Raw genomic sequence first — 22216 nt, 5'->3', positions numbered from 1 at the left:
ACCATCTTGTTTTATTTTTCTTTCTCTCTTTCCGCCATGGTGTTCATTTATTTAACCTCAAGAGTAGGAGAGTGCGATCGAACCATAAGATCACTTCACGTGGTCCGGCTACAGATGGCGTCCTCGGATGAGACGAGTTGCAACTCCAAACGGTAGCAGATCCGAATTGTACGGTGGGGCCCGGCCACCGCTGGAGATCACCCGACGGGCGTATCGATGACTAACCCTTGCCTTACCTAACCTAGAAGAGCGTTGGCTTAACGCTAGAATTCGCAACGTTTGTACAACCTGTACCTGTCGCCAACCTGTCCATCGTCCGGCCTCTCTCGGTGCGGTATCCTCGGAAAAAGTAGGTTTCCCTTCCCCTCGACCCCGGGCGCAGATTTTGTCTTTGTGTGTGTGTGTGGTGTGCCCTGACCCAATGAGCTCTCGTAACTTGTTTGACGTCTTTTGCAATCACGTTTACGCGGTGTACAATCTCTCTCTCTGCGTCGCGATACGTCCTAAAGCCGCGATATTGTGGTACCACTCCAAAACTCTGCCCTACCTTCCGACCCCTCCGAGAGGGCCCCCGCTCGATTTGGTCTTCACCGTAAGCCAGCAGCAGCAGCAGCAGCAGCAAGGAGGACAAAAAATCAAGCAATCCTGGTGAACAGGTGAAAGAGAGTCATTTGTCTCCTGCGGGGTACCTTTGGGGTATCGCGCGCTGAAACAAATTGTCTATCGTCTTCAGCACGCCGGGAGTAAGACCCGCTAAACGACAAATGGCAAAAAGTGTCGACAAGAAATCGTGACGCCCGGAGCCACAAACCTCGTCCAGCGGACTGAGGAGTGTTTACCGTGCATGTCGCACGGTCGCTTCCTACCAGTGCCAGCCGAACCGGTGGGACGAAGGGTGGGGTCGACGTAGTTGGATAATGTGCAGATGCGAATCTGGTGGAACTAATGCATGATGACTTACAGGTTTCACCCTGGGTACACCAGCCCTTGCACCGCCGGCCGGGATTCCCAAACCCCACGATGTCCAGACGCTTCCCTCTGTGTTTGTACGCGCGCGGAAAAGCGGTGACTCCGGGCTTCTTCCTCCGGTTTCTGGCCGATTGACGTCAAACGAGACAATGTTGTGCGGGGAGGATAGCGGCGGGACAGATGGCCCAAAAGTCGAAATCACGTATGCAAAACTTTTGCCCCCCCCCCCCCCGCCCTCGCCTGACGCTCCTTTCCTGTTTACGGTTCCGTCAGCGGCTCCATTCTGACGAGGGCAAGTTCTCCCGTTGACTGCATGAAATATTTGTTGTTCACTTCACGATAGAAGTCGCCGTTCGTCTCCAGTTTGGTTCTCTTTAGTTTCGTTTATTCCGCGCTAACCTAGTTTTGTTTGTCTCTATTTATTCTTTTTTCAAATTTATGAGAATGTCATGTCTGTTCTTTTTTTCTTTAAATTCCAATTCATACTGCTTTTATATGTTTGACCTAAGTCCACGATCAAACATCTTTTAGTTTAAACTCTCTGTTATTTTGTTCTTAATATGACTTTTCTTACCTGTTCGTTGGACTTTTATTTTGTTCTTTTATCTACTAAATTTGTTTATTATTCATTTTCCTTATTTTATCTTAAAATATGTAATATGGAATTGTCTTTACTTAATTTTTTTTTTACTCTTGCAATTCCTGTTTTGTTAACTTGGCATGTCGGTGTATTTTTCTCATCTTATTTTGAATTAAATATGAGTCCTGGGGGGGAAAACCTTACGTTTCTTTCCGTAAAACAAACATTCAAGTTTAATTCGTCGGTATCAGCTTTCGTGCTGTTGCAAAACTCCAACGCAACAGGATCACATTACCATTTAATCGTAGACTCGTTTCGACGTATGCCGAGCATTTCGAAGCTCGCTCTGAATGTCTTCCGTACGTCATGCCGTGATTTACTGCTGCACACCCATTTCTCCTTCGACCCGTTGGGGAGGAATCCGACCAACTTCCGCTCCGCTTCCGAAATTCTTGCCTCGTGCCAAGTGAAATTTTCCATTCGCTTGCTCCGGGTGGGTGGGTGGACATTCACCGGGGGCGGTGTGGGTTTTGTGCAAAGCTTATCTTAACCATTAGCTCCCCGGATCCCCGTACGTCCTACACGATTGCAGGGCATCGATACAGCTCGTTCAAGCATTCGTCACCCCTTCGCCACGGACGTCGATTGAATATTCATCGTTGCGCAGGTGATTCCAATCCTGGAATAGCCTGGATCCGGGTGAGGGGTTTTTTTCGTACTTCGTTCCTTCTGGATCGCGCCAGAAGCAAACGGTTTCGAGTTTGAGCCGAGCGCCTACGAGGGGCTAGAAATTGCGTTCGAAGAAAAGCGATGCATCCCGACGCTTCCTGAGGGGTTTGTTGAATGGCCCTTCTCAAATTCTATCGAATCCAAGTCTCGGGACGAGAAAAACTTTTTTTCTATGCGGGCTAAATCGTGTGCTTTTTCCCAGTTTTCGATTGAAGTTTCGTTCAATAGCCGCGAGCAAGCATTTTACGGATAGAAAATACGATTTAACTCATTTGAAATTCGAAAGAGTTATTTTTCAAGATCAAACGGCAATCCTTTTTTGGTGCTATGTTATTGGACTTTCTCTGTTCGATAGTCAGTCTGATGACGAACGTTATCTTTATTCGGCTTCGTCTCCAGCCTAGTTTCAAATGGTAGCAAAAAGATTTGCAAACAAAAACACTTCCTCGAGCCTTCCAGATTTTATTTGGATGGAAGGTTGTCGGTTCAGATTATTCCATTTTCTTCCAATGAAGGTTTGGGAGGGGCGTGCTTTTCCGACTTCAGCATCCGTGATTCATTAATGGCGTCAACGTCTACCATCACAACCGGCGGTCGATGAATTGACGGATAAGCAACGGAGAGGGCTTTTTGCTTCGACTTATCTTCCGCCGAGCGAAAGATCTGTCTGCATGGATGGAGCAACACCTGAGCAGATTCCGTTTTGTTTATTTATTTATTTTTTCATCAACCCAAAACCCGAGCTCGCCGTAAACCGCTGGCATTTTAATTGGATAATTTCAACGAGCCTAATGTCCGTCCCGCCACCATACATCTTCGCACATGCTTGCCCTTGGCTTTTCTCGGTACGCAGGCATTGCATCGCCATGTCACCCGGGTCAATGCAAAGTGGCGAAACCTTCGTGGGCCGCAACCGACCGGCCGGAGGGGAGAATAAAAGGCACAGGATAAGCTTTAATTATTCCACTTTTTCTCCGCCCCGAGAGGCACTTCATGTTTTGACCTGCTTGTAGTTAACGTTGGCAGATTACGGTACGACCTGGTACGAGATGCGGCCAGGGCAATTTGTTGGAATCGTTCTAATCCAAACGCCGAGGGTCGCTTCCTGTAAGCATTAGGGATGGATTTTCATCTTTTTTGCACTACTAAACATGAGGTATAGAAGGCAATGGTGGTGATGGTGATAACATCGTTGAAAAAATAAATACATGTTACATGATGATGCTAGCCAGCGATTTATTTTCTTGTTTACATGATGCCTTTTTAGTCTCTTACCTTGTTTTTAGAGATCTGCCAACGAGATATAAAATCATTATTTTGCATCGGTAGAAATTAAATTTTATTACATTTTGTTGTTGTTGTTCATACAGATTTGAAAACATTATCTGCTCTTTTTATAGTTAAACATGCCAGCGATTTTTTTTTGTTTAACATACATTATGTCTTTTTAGTCTTTTGTTCTTGTTTTTAGAGATCTGCCAACGAGTTATAAAAACATTATTTTGCATCAGTAGAAATTAAACCTAATGACATTTTTTTTATGTTCGTACAGATTTGAAAACATTATCTACTCATTTTTATAGTTGAACATGCTACTTGAACAATCATTTTCTTGTTTTTTGTCGAATTTTTGTCCACTTCATTTTTTCCTTTACTGATTAAGCATCATTACTTTCTACTCCTTTTTTGTTTCTTGTTATATTTTGTTTCTTTTTTTTTCTTGTTAAAACAAATGTTATCAGGGCGTACCTGCCGAGACATCCTAGGCGTGCCATTAAAACTACAGTCCCGCCTGGGCGTGGATCATATTACGCAACCAAAACATCCATTACCTTCCATTACCCTCCGAAATGTTTTCTTTCCACGATTTTTCTTCCAATTTAAACCACAAGGAGTGTGGTTGGTGCTTGGAGAAAAGGTTAAAAAACCAACTTATGGAAATATACACTCGTCCACTTGACCATTCCGACCGTTCAGGCTTCGTCGAGTGATCGAGTGCGCTCGATGCAAATGAATGATTTATGGGCACCTTGTGGCATGCTGCAGATCCGATCGGCCGATATAATGTAATAATTATCTTTCTTTCATCCACGCCCAGCGCCAACAGGGAGGAAGGGTGGGTGTCAGGTTGGAGGGCATCTCCTCTCCCCACCCCACCACGCTCGGGTACTTTTCCAAAAGGAAAAAAACCCTCTCAACAACCTTTTTATTGGGGTAGGCTTTTTAATTGCACACTCCACGCAAAAGGACTCGCGAAGGTCCTGTCTGCGGCCGTTAATTGACGTTGAAGGACGACTTTTGACGATCGGCGGCTAGACAGACTGATGCGATGAAAAGGAGGAATGCTGCAATAGTCCATCGGCATAAGAAAATTGACTTTCCTCTCCGACCGCATTTGTAGTTTGAAGCAATAATGTTTACATCTTTGGTTACAAACATGAATGACCAATTGGTATGTTGTAGTTAATTCTGTATCTTTGATAAAGATTTTTTCAAGACTTCACATTCGTGTAGATCTCTTTAAAAAATCTTTATCAAGAAAGTATTGACTTCCATACTAAAAACTCTTACTTCTTGGAATGGAAATTTGAGGACTTTCTGAAGAAACGATGAATTTCTCGAGTCGAATTGTCAAAAACCCATACAAAAAGTAATCAAGATATGAACCGCGACGATATCAGCCGCACAGACTATTGGATGGATCGTCAATAAGTTCGCTACACGACAGGCTATTTTCCACTTTTTCATAGTGTTGTTTTCATTTTGTGTGGAATTTTAAAGTAGTAGGGAATAAGAAAATCAGTTTAATGAGTTGTATTTATAGGAGGCAGGCTTGTATTTTGATAAAAGGCGTTTTTTACTAGTAGAATATCGTCGATTGTATATAGGACGCACTGATTTTTGTTCACCAATAAAAACATTTTTACGGATTAAATCAAGACATTGAAGCGTTACGTAAAGCTTCCACCTTTTCGTATTGTACTTTTGTGCTTCGATCGAGATTTGATTAACGTTTTGTTTCTAAAAACAATTGCTAGTTAGGACCTAATTAGCTCCCGTTTGTAAGAAAGCCTCGAAAATGTAGCCGTAAAACTTGCACGTGCTAAGTAAAACGTCTTCGACACGTGTTCCCCCGTCGACCTCTCCTATCGAACGTTCGATCAGGGGGGGGGGGGGGGGGGGGGAAATTGGATATCTCGAGGAAAATAATAAGGTACATTGTCGTCGCCACTTGGCCCCCAGGCTGACGCGGGGCCACGGTCGAGGCATCAAAACTGCAAGCTCAGCGGAGGTGTCAAAGGGCCAAAGGAGACCAATAATCTTGGTGCTCGCGAAATTAATAACTAGCCGTTCGTTCTCGTACCGGTCGCGCGGGTCACTCCATTGTAATCCACCTTGTCCTTGGCATCCGCAGCGACAGGCAGCGCAATAATCGAGCAGTTCGATCAACGTCGGCTTCAGCAGAAGTGGCCCAGCAGCTAGTGTATGCTGCGGTGGCTATCCTTGCCCACGTGCCCGGAAAGGATGGTGGAATGGTGGAAGGTGGAAGGCGGAAGGTGGTATGATTTAGTGCTCGAGTGAAAAGTGGCCGGGGAGGAAATGGAAAAGAGCAATAAATGGGACGACACAATTGACTTCATCTTAACCCTCGCGTGGATGCTGGAATGTTTCCGCTGTCGGCACAAATTATGTGCATTAAATTGGTTATTTCGCTTATTTGCTTTCCTCACTTCCTCATTTCTTCCCTAAGTTATGAGGAATCGACCTTCGATCGTTCACTTTCATATGCCCCTTTTACATCCAAGGGTTAACGAAAATCCGACCCGGCAAGAGATGAAGTGGCCACGCGGCTCGCAATGCAAAGGTTAAGGTGAACCGTATCGCCGGCGTCGGCAGCATGCCGTTTTGATTTTGCATTTCCACCACCACCTCACCAACCCTCCCACACCCACACCCAACGTCCTCACCCTCCAATCAATCGGGCGCTCTCAAGTGTTTGCCATCCGACGGCCTTTTTTTTATTCCTACTTTACAACAACGACGACGACGACGACCTTTTTGACCAACGCCCTTTCAACCGGTTCGCTGTCTCTCTCTCCCTCCCTTTATGCTGTTGTCCCCCATCTCTTTCTCTTACTTGGAATGTCTTGTTCGTTTGTACAGCGACTTTCAGTGTCACTCCCTGCGTTGTGTCCCCGACCCAAGGGCCACCGTCGCCCGGTTGGTCGGTCAAGTAGTGACGCGCTGGACGCCGGAGCTTTTGACCGTGACACTTGCCGCCTCCGAGACAACCCACCCACACACACACACACACACGAACAACATCCTCGCGCGCGAAGGCGGGCGTAAATTATGGCCCGAAATGCTTTCCCTTCTTCACATTCCTTCGTTCATTCATTCATGCTATCCCTCCAGAGGGTCGCTCGATGCTCCAAGTGTCACTTGCTTTTGCTCTCTACTCGCTGGTTCATGGTTTGATTTATCTTCCTCCTTCCTCCCAAAACCCCCTTTCCCATTTTCTCCAAGGGTCAACGTGTCCTTCCAGGAGAGTGCCTCAGTATGGCGATGCGTTTCGCAAGCTGACAGTTTTCTAATCCGCTTCGAACGGTGTTACTTGTTTGGAATGCACAACTTGATCCTACTTACAATGCAGCCCTTTCTTTTCCCCCTCCCCCCGACCTTTCCGGGAAAAGCTTCGTTTTTATTTCCATTGCCGGTCAATGTAAAGAAGTTTATTTTTCACACAAGAGAGAGACACAATTTTAATACTCCTCTTTATTATTTAATATCCTTTCTTACTGCTGCTCGAACTGGATTCATAAAATTCGTATAATACTCGAAACTTTCTGCTTCTTCTATGCCAAGTTTAATCGAAAATTAACTTAAACTTTTAATTTTCTTATTTTCACGTGCAAAACCCATCTTGCATCTAGGATTTTCATTACAAAAATGGGAAAAAAAGAAAAACTGTTTCCTATTAGTATAATTTTATCTTCTCTTACAAACTCCTTGAAAATGAATATAGTTAGTAGAAAAACAATGCAACTAACCTATCTTCAGCTTGAACGAGGCACGACAGCGAATTATTTAGAAGAGTTGCCAAATAATATTAAAAATGATCAATCAAGAGATGGATGTAAATAAGTTGCAATTTGATTAACGAACTGATTTTGATTTAGATTTTTGATTCTGACAATAAAATCTGGGAAATACTAAGAGAAAATTTTCTTCGTAAACAGGATTAGAGGAGAGCTCATAATTATAAAAAAAAAACCAAAAAAAACTAGGGTTTTCTTCAATTTTCTTCGATGATTAAGATCGACTTTGCTTTGAAGTTCACAGAGATAGAACCACCCACCCACCTACGCCCTCGGTAGAGTACACTTCCGCGACCTTCCTCACCCTTTTCCATTCTCGCCTTCCACACTCCTTCCCTCCTCCTTAGCTATGGCGGTTTCATTGATATTTGCGCACGATTAGATTAATTAGTGTCTATCTCATCGCTACGATCGATCCGATGATGGGGAGGATTTTCTGTTTGTTATTGTTGCGGTTCATGTTCGGTTGTTTGATTTCCTTATGTGAACACCCACTACTACCCCGGCCTTCTGGCATAAACAAAAACCAAACCAATTCGAAAAGAGATATGCCGGGGGGAGAGGGCACGTTACGCCATAAATTCCAATTATGCAACCACACACACACCCACAGAGCGAACCCAGCACAAACTGCCTCCACTCCCCGGTAAGTGGAAGACGCTTTTAATTAAAGCAAAACCGAGCGAATCGCTCGTGGAGAGAAGTTCGTCAAAAATGGTGTACGGCGTCGTTGGCGTCGTCGGACTCTAGAAGCACCAAACCCGATCTGAATGCGACCAGATACGCATTCAATTACACCCCGGCAGAGCGGCACACATCTTCGCATCCGCTGCCCCTCCCCCTAGGGGGCCGGGGAGTCTTATATTTCCAGCTCGCATTTTCTTCGCCCGGCGCGAGCTTCCACTTCCAGAACACAAACAATGCTCGAGCGAAATTTCCCAAGTCCGGCATGAATATTCATCGGGGCTTGGGAGAAAAATGGGCACCCCCGTTCGGATTGGGTGATGGACGGAGTTATGGCCGTACTTTATCCGCCGGGGAAGTGGGCAGATTAAACAGAGCAAAGCCCCGAGCGCTTCTGCGTGATCAATTAGTACTTCCGACGCCGATTGCGTTGCGTCGAGGTTTCGAAACTGCATTCTCCCCCTTACCTCACCCCCCGGGGGCCGAGGTCAGTCCCTCAACAGCTGCATCTAGAACGGTTGGGAAGTGTAGGGGGATCGGCCGTGGGGTTTCCATCTGTTCAAACACAAACCCGGCTCCGGTGCGCTTTTCCCTTCCGCTTGAGAATGATGAAAACAATTCCAGCAAACCACCGGGCAGAGATTTCAACATTTGTTCTCACTTTCTTTTTCCTCTATTTCCTCTTTTTCTCTCCCGCACTCCAGGTCATGCCGGCATTGCGTCTGTTTGGCCGGAAATGGTTAGCCGCGTCGGACGACCTTGTGTTTCCGTGCGTGTTCGAGATCTGCTTCCGGATCGTGTGGTAAGTGGTGACGTGCGGCCGTGTTGGTGTTGGGTCCATCAACTTCTCCTCATCTCTCTCTCTTCCTCCCCCGCGAAACAGGCTCGGACTGATATCATGCGTAACGTCCACCTACTGGAACGTGACCGAGGAGTGCGGTGAGGATGGGCTCCCGGTGCGGATCTATCTCGTCGGGACCATAGTGTTAATTAGTGTAAATATAGTACTACTCGTCCTCTTAGTCAACCGCAGCGCCCAAGGTAGCATCACCGAGGTGCACAAGCGCCGCCTGGTGGCGCCATTGCTGGTGATAAAGTGAGTATTATCGAGAATCGGATCGGATCGGGCTGGATAGACGGTCTAAAATAGACAACTAAGGTTGGGATCTGTTACCTAGCGTCCGTGGGTGGCTTCCGCCGGAAGGCGGAAGATAAAGTTTGCACCTAAGGCTAACATTATTTTAATGTAATTAAAGTTTTGCTAAGGTCGATCCAGTTCCAGTTCGTCCTTTTAATTGATAACTGACGTCAGTGCAGGATAGTTTGGAAAACACTAGAGCAATCCTTACGGAATGGAAAACTTCTCCACGTTGTGGGAGGAAATAATTGATTATTTGCCTGATGAAGATTTTTGTTGTAAATAAAAAATGATAAGGTTTAATCCAAGCAAGAGTCGGAAAAGGTTTGGGCAGTTTTCAAAACGATTGATTCTCGCCAAAGAAATTGTAAATCAATTTATACGAAAGGTTTGAATGTCGAAATTGTATAGCACCTTGTATACAGCTTAGCTTGTATAACACCTTCGAAAAATATCAATTTCTAAAGCCCATCAGATGGAACTCTTTTCCACAAATAATATTTGTAAAAAAATATTTAATTTAGCTGTTGCTCACTAGGGATAAAACAATAGCAAACAATTTTTTGCTACGGCAAACATTTAAAACCGGAATAAAATAAAATTTTCGTTGGAACTGAAGCGAATTTTACAAATTGTAAATAACAGAGTAACGATATACAAAGTAGTTATTATACGCAAAAATATTGTAATTTTCTAATTTTTATTTCCCTTTTTAAAACTGTAAGCGTAAATCTTTTAATGGCTAATCTCCAAGAATTTTAGTGCATAACAAAACTTTAAAATTCACTTCAAGATTCATCTAGAAATAACTGGTTGTTGAAACATTTCCTATGGAACTTGTTTTTTATTATTGATTAATGACGCAATTTCATGGTACTTCTTTGCTTCACTTCACAGAATACTTTTAATCCTCCCGGAGACGGGACTGAACGTACTCGGCACGATGTGGGCGTTCTGTGGGACGTTCCAGTGCCGCAGCAACGATAAAGTATCGAGAACTGTGATCGAAGGTAAGCTCCTGCTGAAAGGGAACGGTAATTATGGACAGGTTGCTGTTTGCTTTAGATTATTCGCACAAAATTACTTGGGAAAGTCGATTAGCTTTATGGGTGGGGATGGTTGTATCAATTTCAAAGTAAATTAGGAGATTTTAAAACACTTGTACAATATATGGCCACAAGGTGTGGAAAGTAAAACTTCAATCTCTCCCTCCATTAAAGACTCCTTCTCTCACAAGACACATCCGGTGATTCATGCGTTGTGAACGGAGCACACTTAATTCCGGCGAATCATGATGTTCCATTACAACCGGGCGTAACCTGGTCGCATGGAAAATCCCCTCCCGCTTCGAGCTACTAGCTTTTAGTTTACACCTCACCGCAACTCCACACTTTAATCGTTGACCATAATTCAACTCAACAAGGCAGGCAGCTCCGGTTTAGCAATGATGTAGTCCATTAAAACCGTCTAATGATATGTTAGTTTTATTCGTGGGCTTTTCGTGGACCGAGGGGATTTGTTTTATTTGTGAAGGCTTCTCGGAAGCACAACCTGGGTTGAGCAATGAGCAATAACAGAGTCAGCAAAACTTTATCGGTTGTTCAAAGTGGTTTGCAGTGGGGAAAAGTAATAAAATGTCTGTGTATAAGGCAAATGGAACCGACTTTCTCGGTGTTAAGCGGGGGCCGACACGTGTCCATTAGGCGACAAGTGCGTCATTAGTGAGTTGGAAAACTGAAACGAAATGCTTTTCCTCCCATCTTTTTCCCGTTTTGCAGCAATCGTACTATTCAACTGGGTAGTGTTTGCGCTGATAATCTTCGGGCTGGCGATCGTGTTCGACCCGCTCGGCTCGGCCAAGTACAAGAACGGCCGGGACACGAACGACAACGGCCCGACGGAGTCCGCCATCCACCGGAAGGTGTCGAAGCTGTGGTTCCGCCGGTTCCGGTGGGCGTTCTGCTGCCTGCGGCGGGACGAGTTCGGCCACGAAGCGTTCACTCAGGTGGCCAGCCTGCTGAGCGCACTGTTCCGGGGCACCGACCTGGTGCCGTCGGACATCGTGGCCGGCTGCGTGTTGCTCCGGGTCCGGCAGAAGCGCGAAACGCGCGAGATGCGTCGCATTCGGATGCTGAACGACGATGGGCCGCGCTACTCGACCGACATAACGCGCGTTTTCGCCACCTCCCCGGCCTGGATGACGATCAAGAACGCCCGACACTTTCTGCGGTTCGCACTGGCCGCCTACGGGTGGCCGATGGTGTGCTACCTGAACTGCTGCACCGGCCCGTACCGGCTTGTACCGAAGATGACGTGCTGTGCCTGCTTCCGGTAAGTGGGTGACCCACCCAAGTGTCGACCTTCAATAAGCAACATTTTCTAACCGTAATTTCCCTCCCCACCTTCGTTGCAGACGAAAGCCGCAGATTATCATCGACGACAACTGCTGCCTGTGTCATCTGGCTGGCGTACGGTACACGTCCCGCCTGCGAAGTGAGGACGTCCTGCACGCGTCGTTCAAAAATCATGTATTTGAGGTATGCCACACACCGGTTGCTGGGAGGTTTGGTGGAAATCCCCACCGAGAGCAGTTCGGCCAGGGGAAAAGGGAACATGTTTTCGGAAGGTTGTGGCAAAAGAAAATGGACAACACAATAACAGTGTTCGGATGCTCGGAAAACGAACCATTCGGATGTACTGAACTCTTGAAAGGAATAGGAAACATTCTGGATACAGAAAACGCTGCGATGTGCGACGTTAGTGCTCCTCCGAGCTTCTTTCCACGCCTAGAAACTTCGAATTCCGTGACTTTACTATGTCGTGCTGCGTCTTGGAAGGAGTCAGTTTAACCGGTTCATCTGCCAGCGCGATGGGAGCTACAAGAAAAAAAAGAGGGTTTGAGTGAAAGATTTAGAAGACTAGCATTGTTCTTTACTACTGGGAAATGTCACCTTCATCCACGGTTTCATCGTCGGCAGGTGGAATCACCTGCAACTTGCCGTACGTTTCCTCCGCGTTTGCATCCGGATCGTCACACTGGAGCGGTTGGCACGACACAACCAGCATACCCACCACGGCCAGAACGATCGACACTGGCAGCAATCCAACGGCTGGTTTCATTTTGACGCAAAACTTTAACTTTCCCGCGCAACGAGACACACGAGTCTTCGGCGCGACCTCCGCCGGTCGGTGGTTTTATATACACTTTCTATCGGCCTCTGTCGTGTCTGCCAATATATGGTGTATGCTTGAAACTATCCAAGTTCACTTTCTCGCTGTGATAAGCCACCACCGCCGCCTACACGGTGAACCGGTTCCGAACTTGGGCCAGTTACGAGTGCACCATTTTTTCGGGCGATATTATTCCTTATCACCCGGCCTCGCTACGCAACGACGAAGAATATTGCGTTCTACGTTTCGGGCGACAGAATTGACTGACGGGCGCCGGCCGTGGGTTTGCAAATTGCCCGTTCCCGGCCCGGTGTCTTCCCATTTAGATTACTAATGTTGTTTAGGTGACAGTTCGAGGCTAATGTGCTCTGTCGCATTGTAATAATTATAGATTATTTCTCGCGCGTTTTTGGCAGGAACCAATACGGCACGTTTGTTTCCTATCAAAACATGACATGCCGTGACTCTTAGATAATTGATTTCTTGGAATGTTCCATCAAATGGTTATTAACCCTTTCACAGTTTCGACGCTTGAGGAAATTAGAGCAAACAATTGTTATAGTATTTTATTTTCTGTAGTGTAACCAGGAAATGTATTTTTAAAATATGTTTTAGAAAAATCTATGAATGGGTTTTTGCTAGAATTTACATTCATTAAAATTGAAATTAAAAAAGAAGAAAACAATTTAATTTATTTACATAAATTTGTTATCATTCAATTCTTGAAACTTGTCTCTATACAAATAGTGACTTCTTTTAACAATAAAGCGTTTTAAAAGGATTTTACTTTGTAGCCCAGGATTAAATATTAAGTAAAATTAAATCAAAGAAGGCAGCTTAATCAGTTAAATAAGCACACAAGGCTATGGTTCACTTGGTAACGGTGCAACTGGTGGGGCAGGAGGAGGTGCGGGAGGTCCCGAAGAAGCCGCTCCGGCAGAGCTTCCCCCTGCCGATGGTTTGTTGTTCAAGAAGTTGTAGTGGAAGTACGCCTCGTTCTGATTGTTCACCGTACTCTGGTGACGGCCCATGAAGGAGAACTTTTCCAAAAACGACACCCAACTGAAGTCACGCTTAACCCGCGTGCTTCTCTTCCGGTCGAATTCGCTGTGTCGCGCGATTGGCCACTCCCGGTGAAAGGCTGCCACCCGATCGAACAGCGGTTGATGGACGGACGGTGGTTCGTAGCCGTAGCGGAAGCATCGCAGCCTCCCGTCGGCACTCATCAGCTCGTAGCTGGCAATCGAGCACTCGTAGTAGAGACACTGTATGCCACCGGTCGTGGTGACGGTGGTGGCCACACCGGAATAGCACACGTTGTAGGTTAGATGATACTCGAGGCCATCTTTCGTGTGGCGGGCAAAGCAGGTGTAGGAGTTGTTTGTGTACCGTTTCGAAACTACTATGACACCTAGGCGTTGTATAAGAAGGCACTGTTGGACTTGAACTTTCGCTTAAAGATAGTACAATACTCACTATCGGCAGTGGCTAGGGACAATATGCATCCTGTTAAAGCTCCAGAGCAGAGAAGCAACCAGTTGAGATTCATTGGGAGACCGTTTGAACATCCAGGTAACCTCTGGGCTGTCCAGTGGGAAAAGTGCAGGGATTTTATATGCATCCGGAACCAATTTTTACGACGCCGTTAATTAGAAATTCCACAATCTTTAAGTGTTCCCCTTGAATTGGTTGAGTCTAACTCGCTTTGTTTGTTTTACACCCTGTTTCAGTTACCATTCTGCATCCTGGCGGACCACAGCACCAAAAGTATCGTGATCGCGATCCGGGGCAGCCTCTCGATGCGCGACGTGTTTACCGATCTGGTGGCAAACGCGGAACGGTTCGAGGCACCCGGCATACCACCGGACTCGTCCGCCCATCGCGGCATGCTCGCCGGTGTTGACTGCCTGCTGAAGCGGCTGCGGGAGGGCAACATCCTCGAGCGCATCTGTGCCACCTTCCCCGACTACACGCTCGTCCTCACCGGCCACAGTCTCGGGGCGGGCGTGTCCATCCTGCTGGCGGCAAAACTGCGGCCCCGGTTTCCGGATCTGCGCGTGTACGCGTTCGCCACGCCGGCCGGGCTGTTGAGTCGGGAGGCGGCACGTTGTACCGAGAGCTTCGCCTTCACCATCGGCGTTGGGGATGATTTCGTGATGCGGCTCGGGGTGGACTCGATCGAAAACCTACGCACGAGTGTGATCGAAACGATCAGGGCGTGTAAGCTGCCGAAGGTGAGATTTTTACTGAGAGAGTTTATGTTGCCTACAACGTCATTATTTTAGAAGATGTTTCTGATCGTCCGTTTGTCGACTATCTTTTGGTGGAAAAAGGAATAAATAAAGTGTACAAAACTGTAGTCTTTTACTGATCAGAACCATGTGGTTTTGCTTTTAAGTCTTTTTGTTGTTGTTTAAAAAAATATCCAGCAGATTTCAGAAACACGAAAAAGAAGTTTTACAAGGGAGACCAATTTGACCGCTTTTGGATTCTAGTGTTTAATGAATGTGGAAAATATCCATTTTACTTTTGAAAATTTCTCTCTTTTGAAACATCATAATTTGATTCCTTTGTGAAAAATTGGATTACTTACTGTTTCCATTCTCTTCCAGTGGCGCATTATGCTAAACGGCTTCGGGTACGCCCTGTTCGGGGTACCATCGCGCGACCTCGAAACAACCTGGCACGACGTGACGGAAATCACGGCGAAAAAGGCCTCCGAAAGCCCGCTCCTGTCAAGCGAGCGGCCAATCCAGACAGTTGCCACGGCGGTAAGTTCCCTTGTGCTTTGAAATACTGCAGACACGTGTGTTTTATTAGCGTTTTTCCTCCATTGTTCCGTTTCTAGGAGGGTGCCCTGCTGTCGAGTGAAATTTCGCAGAGACGTTTTGCCAAAACCCGCCTCTACACAGGCGGCCGAATCCTGCACATCGTGCGACGGAAGAAAACGGAGCTCGAAAAGTGAGTGTCCTTGAGGATGGGTGCGTGAAAGATCGGTGAAAAGAACTGACGTAATTTCCATTTCACAGGAAATCGAACAGTGGCGGTCCAACGTACGAGATGCGATGGGCAACGGCCGAGGACTTCACCGAGCTAAAGGTGATGCCCCGGATGCTGCTCGACCACCTGCCGGACAACGTTTTCAAGACGCTCACAACCATCCTGGAGGATCAGAAGACGCACAACGGTTCCATACTGTCGCTGCAGGAAATCTAGTGATGCAAAAATAAGGGGGGAAAACTTTCACCACCAAACCCGAAAGACAACTATCGCCACGGATCGCCTGCCCAACCACCAACCCCCCCGCCCACGTTGGGGTACCGGAGCGGGTGTGAACAGTGCCTTATGTGAAATGTATCTTGCCTAAAGCCAAGCGCGCGTGCCCGGTGGGTTTTTTTGTGGGATGTAAAAAGTAGCGCAAGGGAGATGAAAACAGTTGAGGAAAAACCCACGAAACCGCGGCATCATATCATAACCTTCTCACTATCTCTCTCTCTCCCACCGGATATCATTCCATCCTGTCCACCTACTTGGTTTTCGCTAGGTTAGTACCTAACGAACCCCTGTTTAAAATCTACTCTATACCTAAGATGATATTACTATTCCATTCCCTCGTCCCGTAGCTTCGGAAAGAGCGATATGACAAAAAGCCCATTCCACAAGAATATACAGAGCGGCCAAATTAACATTCCATCCCTCCCGTCGTAGTTAGTGTAAGAAAATTAACTATTCCATTGTGTATTGTCCATTATGTGTCCCTCGTGTGCGGTAGGTTAGAAAGATTTCGGCAAATAACAGCAATAGGGTAGAGGAAGGAACACCCGCACTCGTGGTACGCGATGAACGAACGATGTACGACAATGTGGACAGGTATTTTAATGTGGAAAATTCCGACAAACCTCCCTCACACATGACGAAACGATAGTGTGTAAGGAAACGCTCCAAATGAAGATGAACAAAGTAAAAAAAATATTACTATTAAAAGACAAGATTTTAAATCGTCTGATGCTTTCGAAACAAAAAACGAAGAATAGTCACTAAACACGAGACAAAAAGAAACCCCTTCTGACAAGTTTATTCGGTTGTGATACAGAAACATAGAGGAACGATTTGGGGCGGGGAATGGGAGAAAGAAAAAAACAAAATAAATGTGCGTAGGTTTTGTCTTTAAGTCTCCAAAAAATCATTAAAAAACGAAGCATGAACAGCGAACAAAACGAAGCGATATTTATTAACTTGTAAAGTTTACGTTCTCCACATTCGGACCCCGCCCTCGCCCCCCCGGAGCTGTGTTTTTGTTTAGGTTTATCTAAATAGATTTGGACATTTCGAAACGAATGGTTGGCGGACGCGGCCAACAGACGCGGTTGATATATTAGGTATATTATACATGTATAGTAATAACTACTGGTGAGCCCGTCCTGTGTTTTTTTTTAAATAAATATATTGTTACAATATGTACATCCGTAGCTTATTTGGAAAAGAGGTATCCGATTATTTTAAGTGGTGTTGTACGATTTCACTTTTCATACGAAACATGCGAGAATGTAGGTTTTCGGATGCGGAATTGTTTGTTAAAGAAGTAATCAATCACTTGATAATGTTTGAACAAATTTCCTCATTTTTCACCAATCATATGCTGCGTAAGAATGTGTTATTTCCGATCTGATTCATACTCCATCAAACAACTCTCCATCGGGGGGAACCGGGGAGAATCTAGTTTCCACCGCTATTCTGTCCGCTCTGGCCACCGCCACTCTGTCCGCTTTGCCCACCCCGCTGGTTCCCCTGTCCATCGCCCGATTGTCCACGGCGTCCTCCGTTGCCCTGTCCTTGGGCCGCACGACGTACACGTAGACCGTCCAGAATGGATTCCAGTCCAGGCATCTTCAGCTCGGAAGCCACGTTGTCGATCGGAACAAGCTTCTCGTCTGGCTTGTGATGGTCGGCCAAAGTGATGCTCTGAAACGGAAAAGAAATTTTTTTTTAAGACTCGAAGAGACTTAACGTGAACGGCCTCTTACCACTAGAAGCATGGCCACCAGGAAGGTTGTTGCGAGCAGTTTGTTCATCTTTACAATTCGCTGTAGCTTTTCGATGTATTGTTACGGTTGGAAGTTCGCTTCTGTTACTATCCCACCGAAAGAGGACCGTTTTATACGACCCGATCGATCGAAATCAACCCACGGCGATCGGAGCAATGAGCACTTCCGATCCATCAACCGGCCGACGGTGACGAATGTACCATTTCCTGCCGACGTGAAAAAGTGCCAGATTTTACTCACCATGTGTCCATCGCGGCCGACAGTCGGGAAAAGCTTCGCCACACTAATGTGCACCTAACAAAAAAGGGGTCGGAAGTGAATCACAACTTCATTGCGATCTTTACGCGCTGCAATTTACAATTCGATGCACCGGGCAGCCGGCTGTCGGGAAGATAAACTGCACCACCCATACCTGGGTGATGGCTTTACAAAGTGATGAATTTGCATTTTTCACTCGACCTGTACGCATTGTTTATTACGTGTTTGTTATCCATTTGATCCATTTTCACATTTTAATTGCTTCCCTGACCATTGTGCTTATCCAATTTGTCATTTGAGTGCAATTTAAGGTCAGTTTGTAATGATCCATGCTATGTTAGTAGGAAAAGTGAGGCAAGGTCCCCTGGTGGGGTAAATCTGTTATTATGTAATTAACGTAGTTCATAGATTATATGTGAGTTTTACAACTTTAAGTCAACTTAAAAAAAAACTTATTGATAAAATTTTCTCTGCGCCATTTTGTTTTCAAAAGAAAAACAATTTTTGTTGTAAACCAGAAATTAATAATTTATTATACTTAAACATAAACCTGCACAGGTCACAACGTTTTAGGCACATTGGCGATGATGGGTTTGGGGCGCGCCTTAAAAAGTACCTTGTTCCGAACCACCGCGCGCACCCGGTACTCCACCTTCGGCACCACCTTGTGCTCGATGGCCACCGTCGAATCAAGGACGGTACGGTTCGAAGTCACCGAATGGGCCGTCGAGTCCAGCTCGTGCTCATCGTCACCTTGCGTCGTCGTCACCATCTGGCTGATGTCCAGCATCGTTTCGTCGTCACCGTCGCTGCCCCTGATGTCCTGCTTTTCCACCACCAGCAGCGGTTTGTCGATCTTCTGCAAACGGCCCTGCAGAATATGGTGGCCGATGATGAGAATCTAGCGAGAGGAAAGGTATCAAGTGTTTAATTTTGTGGCAGGTGTAAAGAGGGGTTCTACTTACCGGCTGGCCGTACTTGTTGTACAGTAGATCCCCGATGAACTGTCCGGCCATTATTCGCTCGCCTCGAACCTCCAAGTCTCCTTGTAGCTCAACGATACACCATTCTTCTAACTTGCCGCCATCGTGCGATGCACTGAAAAAGGAAGACAAAATTGTGAAATTGTTTATGGCTGGAAGATATGGCAAATTTTATAAACAGTTCTTCTAGACATCATAAACGAAACACTTGAGTATACTTTAAGAAATGTATTTTATTCAATTGAATTCATAATACAATAATAAACCAATCGAACCCCCGAATCCTAGCAACGGAACTTTTTGAACAGCGGATGCTGGTTGCCAGACTTCTTCCGCGCCTCGTAGTAGATCGCATCATCCGCCCCGGCCATCGAACTGAGTCCGCCGGTGCGTTTGGAACCGCCCGGCCTCGGCACTCCACTTCCATCGCCCGGCATCCGCTCGTCCTCGCAGTCCATATCCGACGCGGAGAGAACCTGCTGCAGCAACTGGCCCTGCTCCTCGCGCGTCTTGTAGAACAGATCCGGATCGCTGTCCATGCCGGCCAGGTGCGTGATCACCTTGTAGCTGTAGCCTTGGTTCACCAGGAACCGCTGCCGTTTGCGCGAGTAGCCCATCTCGAGCGTGTCCTGCGAGACGAGCGTGTAGAAGAACGCATTGTACTCTTCGGCGATCGCGCCCTTCTTGGCGCGCAAGATACGGCCCAAACGCTGGGCCTCCTGTCGCCGGGAGCCACCGTGCGACGAGATCTGGATCAACACGTTCGCTTCGGGCAGATCGAAGCTGGTGTCGGCCACCTTCGACACGAAGATCGTGTTCACCTTCGGATTGAACTTGAAGTTCTGCAGGATCTGGATACGCTCGTTCTGCGACGTCGGCCCGTAGATGTACGGTTTGTTCATCTTGATCGCGTAGTGCTTCAGGGCGAACACGTTGTCGCTGAACACGATCGTCTTGTCGCCACGCTTCTCGTGGTAGCGGATGAGATACTGGCAGGCGCGGAACTTGGCCGGGTTCATCACGTACAGTAGCATCTTTTTCGAGGTCTTTGCGATCAGATACTCCCGGTAGAACTCGGGCGCCATCGGGCACCACACCTCGGCGCACTGGACGCGCGCAATGTAACCGCGCTTCTGCAGCTCGAGCCAGTTCGCTTCGTACAGCTTCGGTCCGATGAGGAAATTTAAGTCGGCAATTTTGTCGTCCTCACGGAGCAACGTTGCCGTGAGGCCCAGCTTGCAGTGCGACTGAACGATCGTTAGCACACGCCGGAACATCTTTGCCGGGATCGTGTGCACCTCGTCCAGCACCATGATGCCCCACTCTTGCTCCTGCAGCCAGCGCATCGTCTGTTCCGCCTCCCACGAGCGCTTCTGCGTGTGCGTTATCATCGAGTAGGTCGTCACGAGAATACCACAGCCCATCGGTTTATCCTTCGCCTCGGACGTGAACCGACAGATCATACTATCGTCCGCCGTCGACCACATCTTAAACTGCTGCTTCCACTGCTCCACCGAAACGCCACTGTTGCACAGCACCAGGGCCCGTTTGCGCACCGTACAGCACGCCGTGACGCCGACGAGCGATTTTCCCGCACCGCACGGCAGCACGATCACGCCCGACCGGGCCCGCCCGTTGCCGAACATCTTGCGCAGACTCTTCTCCTGGTAGGGGCGCAGAACGGCCGCCGGTTTCAGATCGATGTTGATATCCGCATTGATCGTATCATTCCGGAAGTCGTACTCGGCCAGCAGCGGAAACTCGATCTCGATGCAGCGCTTCTGCAGTACTTCGATCTTTTCCTGGTTCACCTCGAACGATACCGTGTTCAGGTTGGCCTCCTCTTCCTCCTCCTCGTTGTCCATCTTGTCGTAAAAGTTGGTGATATCTTCCGGCACTGCCACGACCTCGGTGGTCGTTTCTTGACCCTCGGCTGTTGTTTTATCTAGAGCGAGAAGTGGGAACATAAATAAATAAATAATTCACTATCCAAGAAACTCCCCTACCAACCTGTCTCCGTGGATGTTGTCCCAGGAGGTAATGTTGTTTGACCCGGAAGTAACTTTGTCTGCCCGAACGCAGTTATTCCCTTTCCCTTCTCGAGCGTTTGCTTTATAAACCCATCGCCACCTTCTTCTTCGGTGCGACGCAATCGGCACGATTGAATGACCGGATCTTTCAGCAGCTTCTGTAGCACCTCCGGATGTGGGCTTTCCACAAAGTACTTGTTGTGCTTGAGGACCAGCTTCACCTTACCGTACGAGAGCGTACAAAGTCGGATGAACTCGACGATGCCCTCCGGAATGGTGGTTTTGCTCAGTCGTTTCAGATACTCCACTATGTCGTGCGTTTGCAAACCGACGGATACGGCAGCGTACAAACTGTAGGCGGTCAGTTTGTACTCGTGAATATGTTCGGGCCTGCAAATTAGTTGCAAAGATTATTCCTACTGCCTATAGACCCCTGGGTCGTCTCGTTTTCTCACCGACAAACCGGTTCCGAGATGGCGATCAGAAAATCGTGTGCATGCTTGTAGACGGGTGAAAAGGATTCGAGGAAAATGTGCCCATTCGGGGCCACCCACAGCGGTCGGGAAGCGTTGTCCGGTTTCAGCTCCATCTGTGACCGGTAATCTTTCGCCCCATACTCGTCCTCCTGAATGGCGTCATCGTTCTTTTCCGCGTTCTTCGTGGCCGCATCCGGTACAAAATCACTCTCGCCGAGATTGCTGTCGTCATCGTCGGCGAACGCGGAGTACGCTTCATCCTCAGCCCGGCGCTTTTTGTTCCACTTGTTTTCGACGAAACCACTTGCCCCGCCCGAGCTGGAACCGCTCTTGTCCTTTTTGGAGGACTTTTTCGGCGGACCCATAGTATTTTAATGCAATTTCTGTTCGGCAAAGTATGTACACTTGCGCTTTCTCTTGTGAAACGAATTAGTCAACAAATAAACACCCGATTTGACAGCAGCATTTTGACAGAATCCCTCCCCACCCGGCGCAGTGGATCGCTTTCTTCGGGAAAATAACTTTTTAAACAATCCCCAAACGTATTTTCCGTTTCTACTTACTTTCTCACGTATATTGGCATGTTCCAGAAGCTTGTTGGGAGATGTTTGTGCTGATTTGATCCCTGAAAACAAACAATCACCAGGAACAACACGAACTGGTTGTTGGTTATCTTGTGTTGCACTGTTTTGGCGCCTTTTGTTTCTGTTTTAATTTTCCAGCAGATGGCAGTACCAGCGTGCAAAGGAACCAATAATCATGTTTTTTATCATTAAATTTTTACATTTTGATTGAAAAATTGTTTGAAAACATGTGCCTCATATTACTGGTAATCATAAACTTCGTTAGAATAAAATGGTTTCTTTATAAAATACGATTTCGTTTGCCCGATGACAGTTGATTATCAAGATCTATAAATCTTGTGATTGATTGCACCTGCAGTTTAATTAACCTTCAGATCTACAACCGCCTACCTGGGTAAGTTTTCCCCTTTTATTTTGCAATTACTTCGAATTGAACAGTTATATCGACTCAAAATTCCTGGAATGCCTCA

General features: G+C 46.8%; 4 protein-coding genes across 5 annotated transcripts in view; 1 reads left to right on the top strand and 3 right to left on the bottom strand.

Annotated features, from left to right (window-relative positions):
* LOC131271886 (diacylglycerol lipase-beta-like) overlaps positions 1–16827 on the top strand; it is a 31423-nt gene extending 14596 nt beyond the window's left edge. For both annotated transcript variants that reach the window (XM_058273453.1, XM_058273454.1), the window contains exons 4-12: positions 8766–8863; positions 8945–9157; positions 10097–10209; positions 10978–11530; positions 11613–11736; positions 14101–14604; positions 14983–15141; positions 15219–15331; positions 15400–16827. In XM_058273453.1, coding sequence (XP_058129436.1) covers positions 8769–8863; positions 8945–9157; positions 10097–10209; positions 10978–11530; positions 11613–11736; positions 14101–14604; positions 14983–15141; positions 15219–15331; positions 15400–15586 — 2061 coding nt within the window. In that variant the 5' untranslated portion in view covers positions 8766–8768 and the 3' untranslated portion in view covers positions 15587–16827. The remainder of the gene's footprint in view (positions 1–8765; positions 8864–8944; positions 9158–10096; positions 10210–10977; positions 11531–11612; positions 11737–14100; positions 14605–14982; positions 15142–15218; positions 15332–15399) is intronic.
* Positions 16828–17040: 213 nt separating this feature from the next.
* On the bottom strand, positions 17041–17490 carry LOC131259701 (single-stranded DNA-binding protein-like). Its single transcript, XM_058261271.1, has 2 exons — positions 17395–17490; positions 17041–17332 (listed from the first exon to the last, which is right to left on the bottom strand). The coding sequence occupies exons 1-2, from the start codon at positions 17440–17442 to the stop codon at positions 17087–17089; spliced, it is 294 nt and encodes a 97-aa protein (XP_058117254.1). The 5' UTR covers positions 17443–17490; the 3' UTR covers positions 17041–17086.
* Positions 17491–18180: 690 nt separating this feature from the next.
* Positions 18181–21847, bottom strand: LOC131261362 (chromosome transmission fidelity protein 8 homolog). The gene is made up of 3 exons (XM_058263375.1): positions 21726–21847; positions 18639–18771; positions 18181–18574 (listed from the first exon to the last, which is right to left on the bottom strand). The coding sequence occupies exons 1-3, from the start codon at positions 21743–21745 to the stop codon at positions 18233–18235; spliced, it is 495 nt and encodes a 164-aa protein (XP_058119358.1). The 5' UTR covers positions 21746–21847; the 3' UTR covers positions 18181–18232.
* LOC131261361 (general transcription and DNA repair factor IIH helicase subunit XPB) lies at positions 18870–21577 on the bottom strand. The gene is made up of 3 exons (XM_058263374.1): positions 21142–21577; positions 20667–21076; positions 18870–20601 (listed from the first exon to the last, which is right to left on the bottom strand). Exons 1-3 carry the CDS (start codon positions 21525–21527, stop codon positions 18941–18943), a joined length of 2457 nt encoding a protein of 818 aa, XP_058119357.1. The 5' UTR covers positions 21528–21577; the 3' UTR covers positions 18870–18940.
* Positions 21848–22216: the final 369 nt, after the last annotated feature.

This window comes from Anopheles coustani, chromosome 3, assembly GCF_943734705.1.
Source record: "Anopheles coustani chromosome 3, idAnoCousDA_361_x.2, whole genome shotgun sequence".
In the NCBI taxonomy this organism is placed as follows: Eukaryota; Metazoa; Arthropoda; class Insecta; order Diptera; family Culicidae; genus Anopheles; species Anopheles coustani.
The sequence above is the reverse complement of the archived record's forward strand: the minus strand, read 5'-3'. Positions and strand labels throughout refer to the sequence as shown.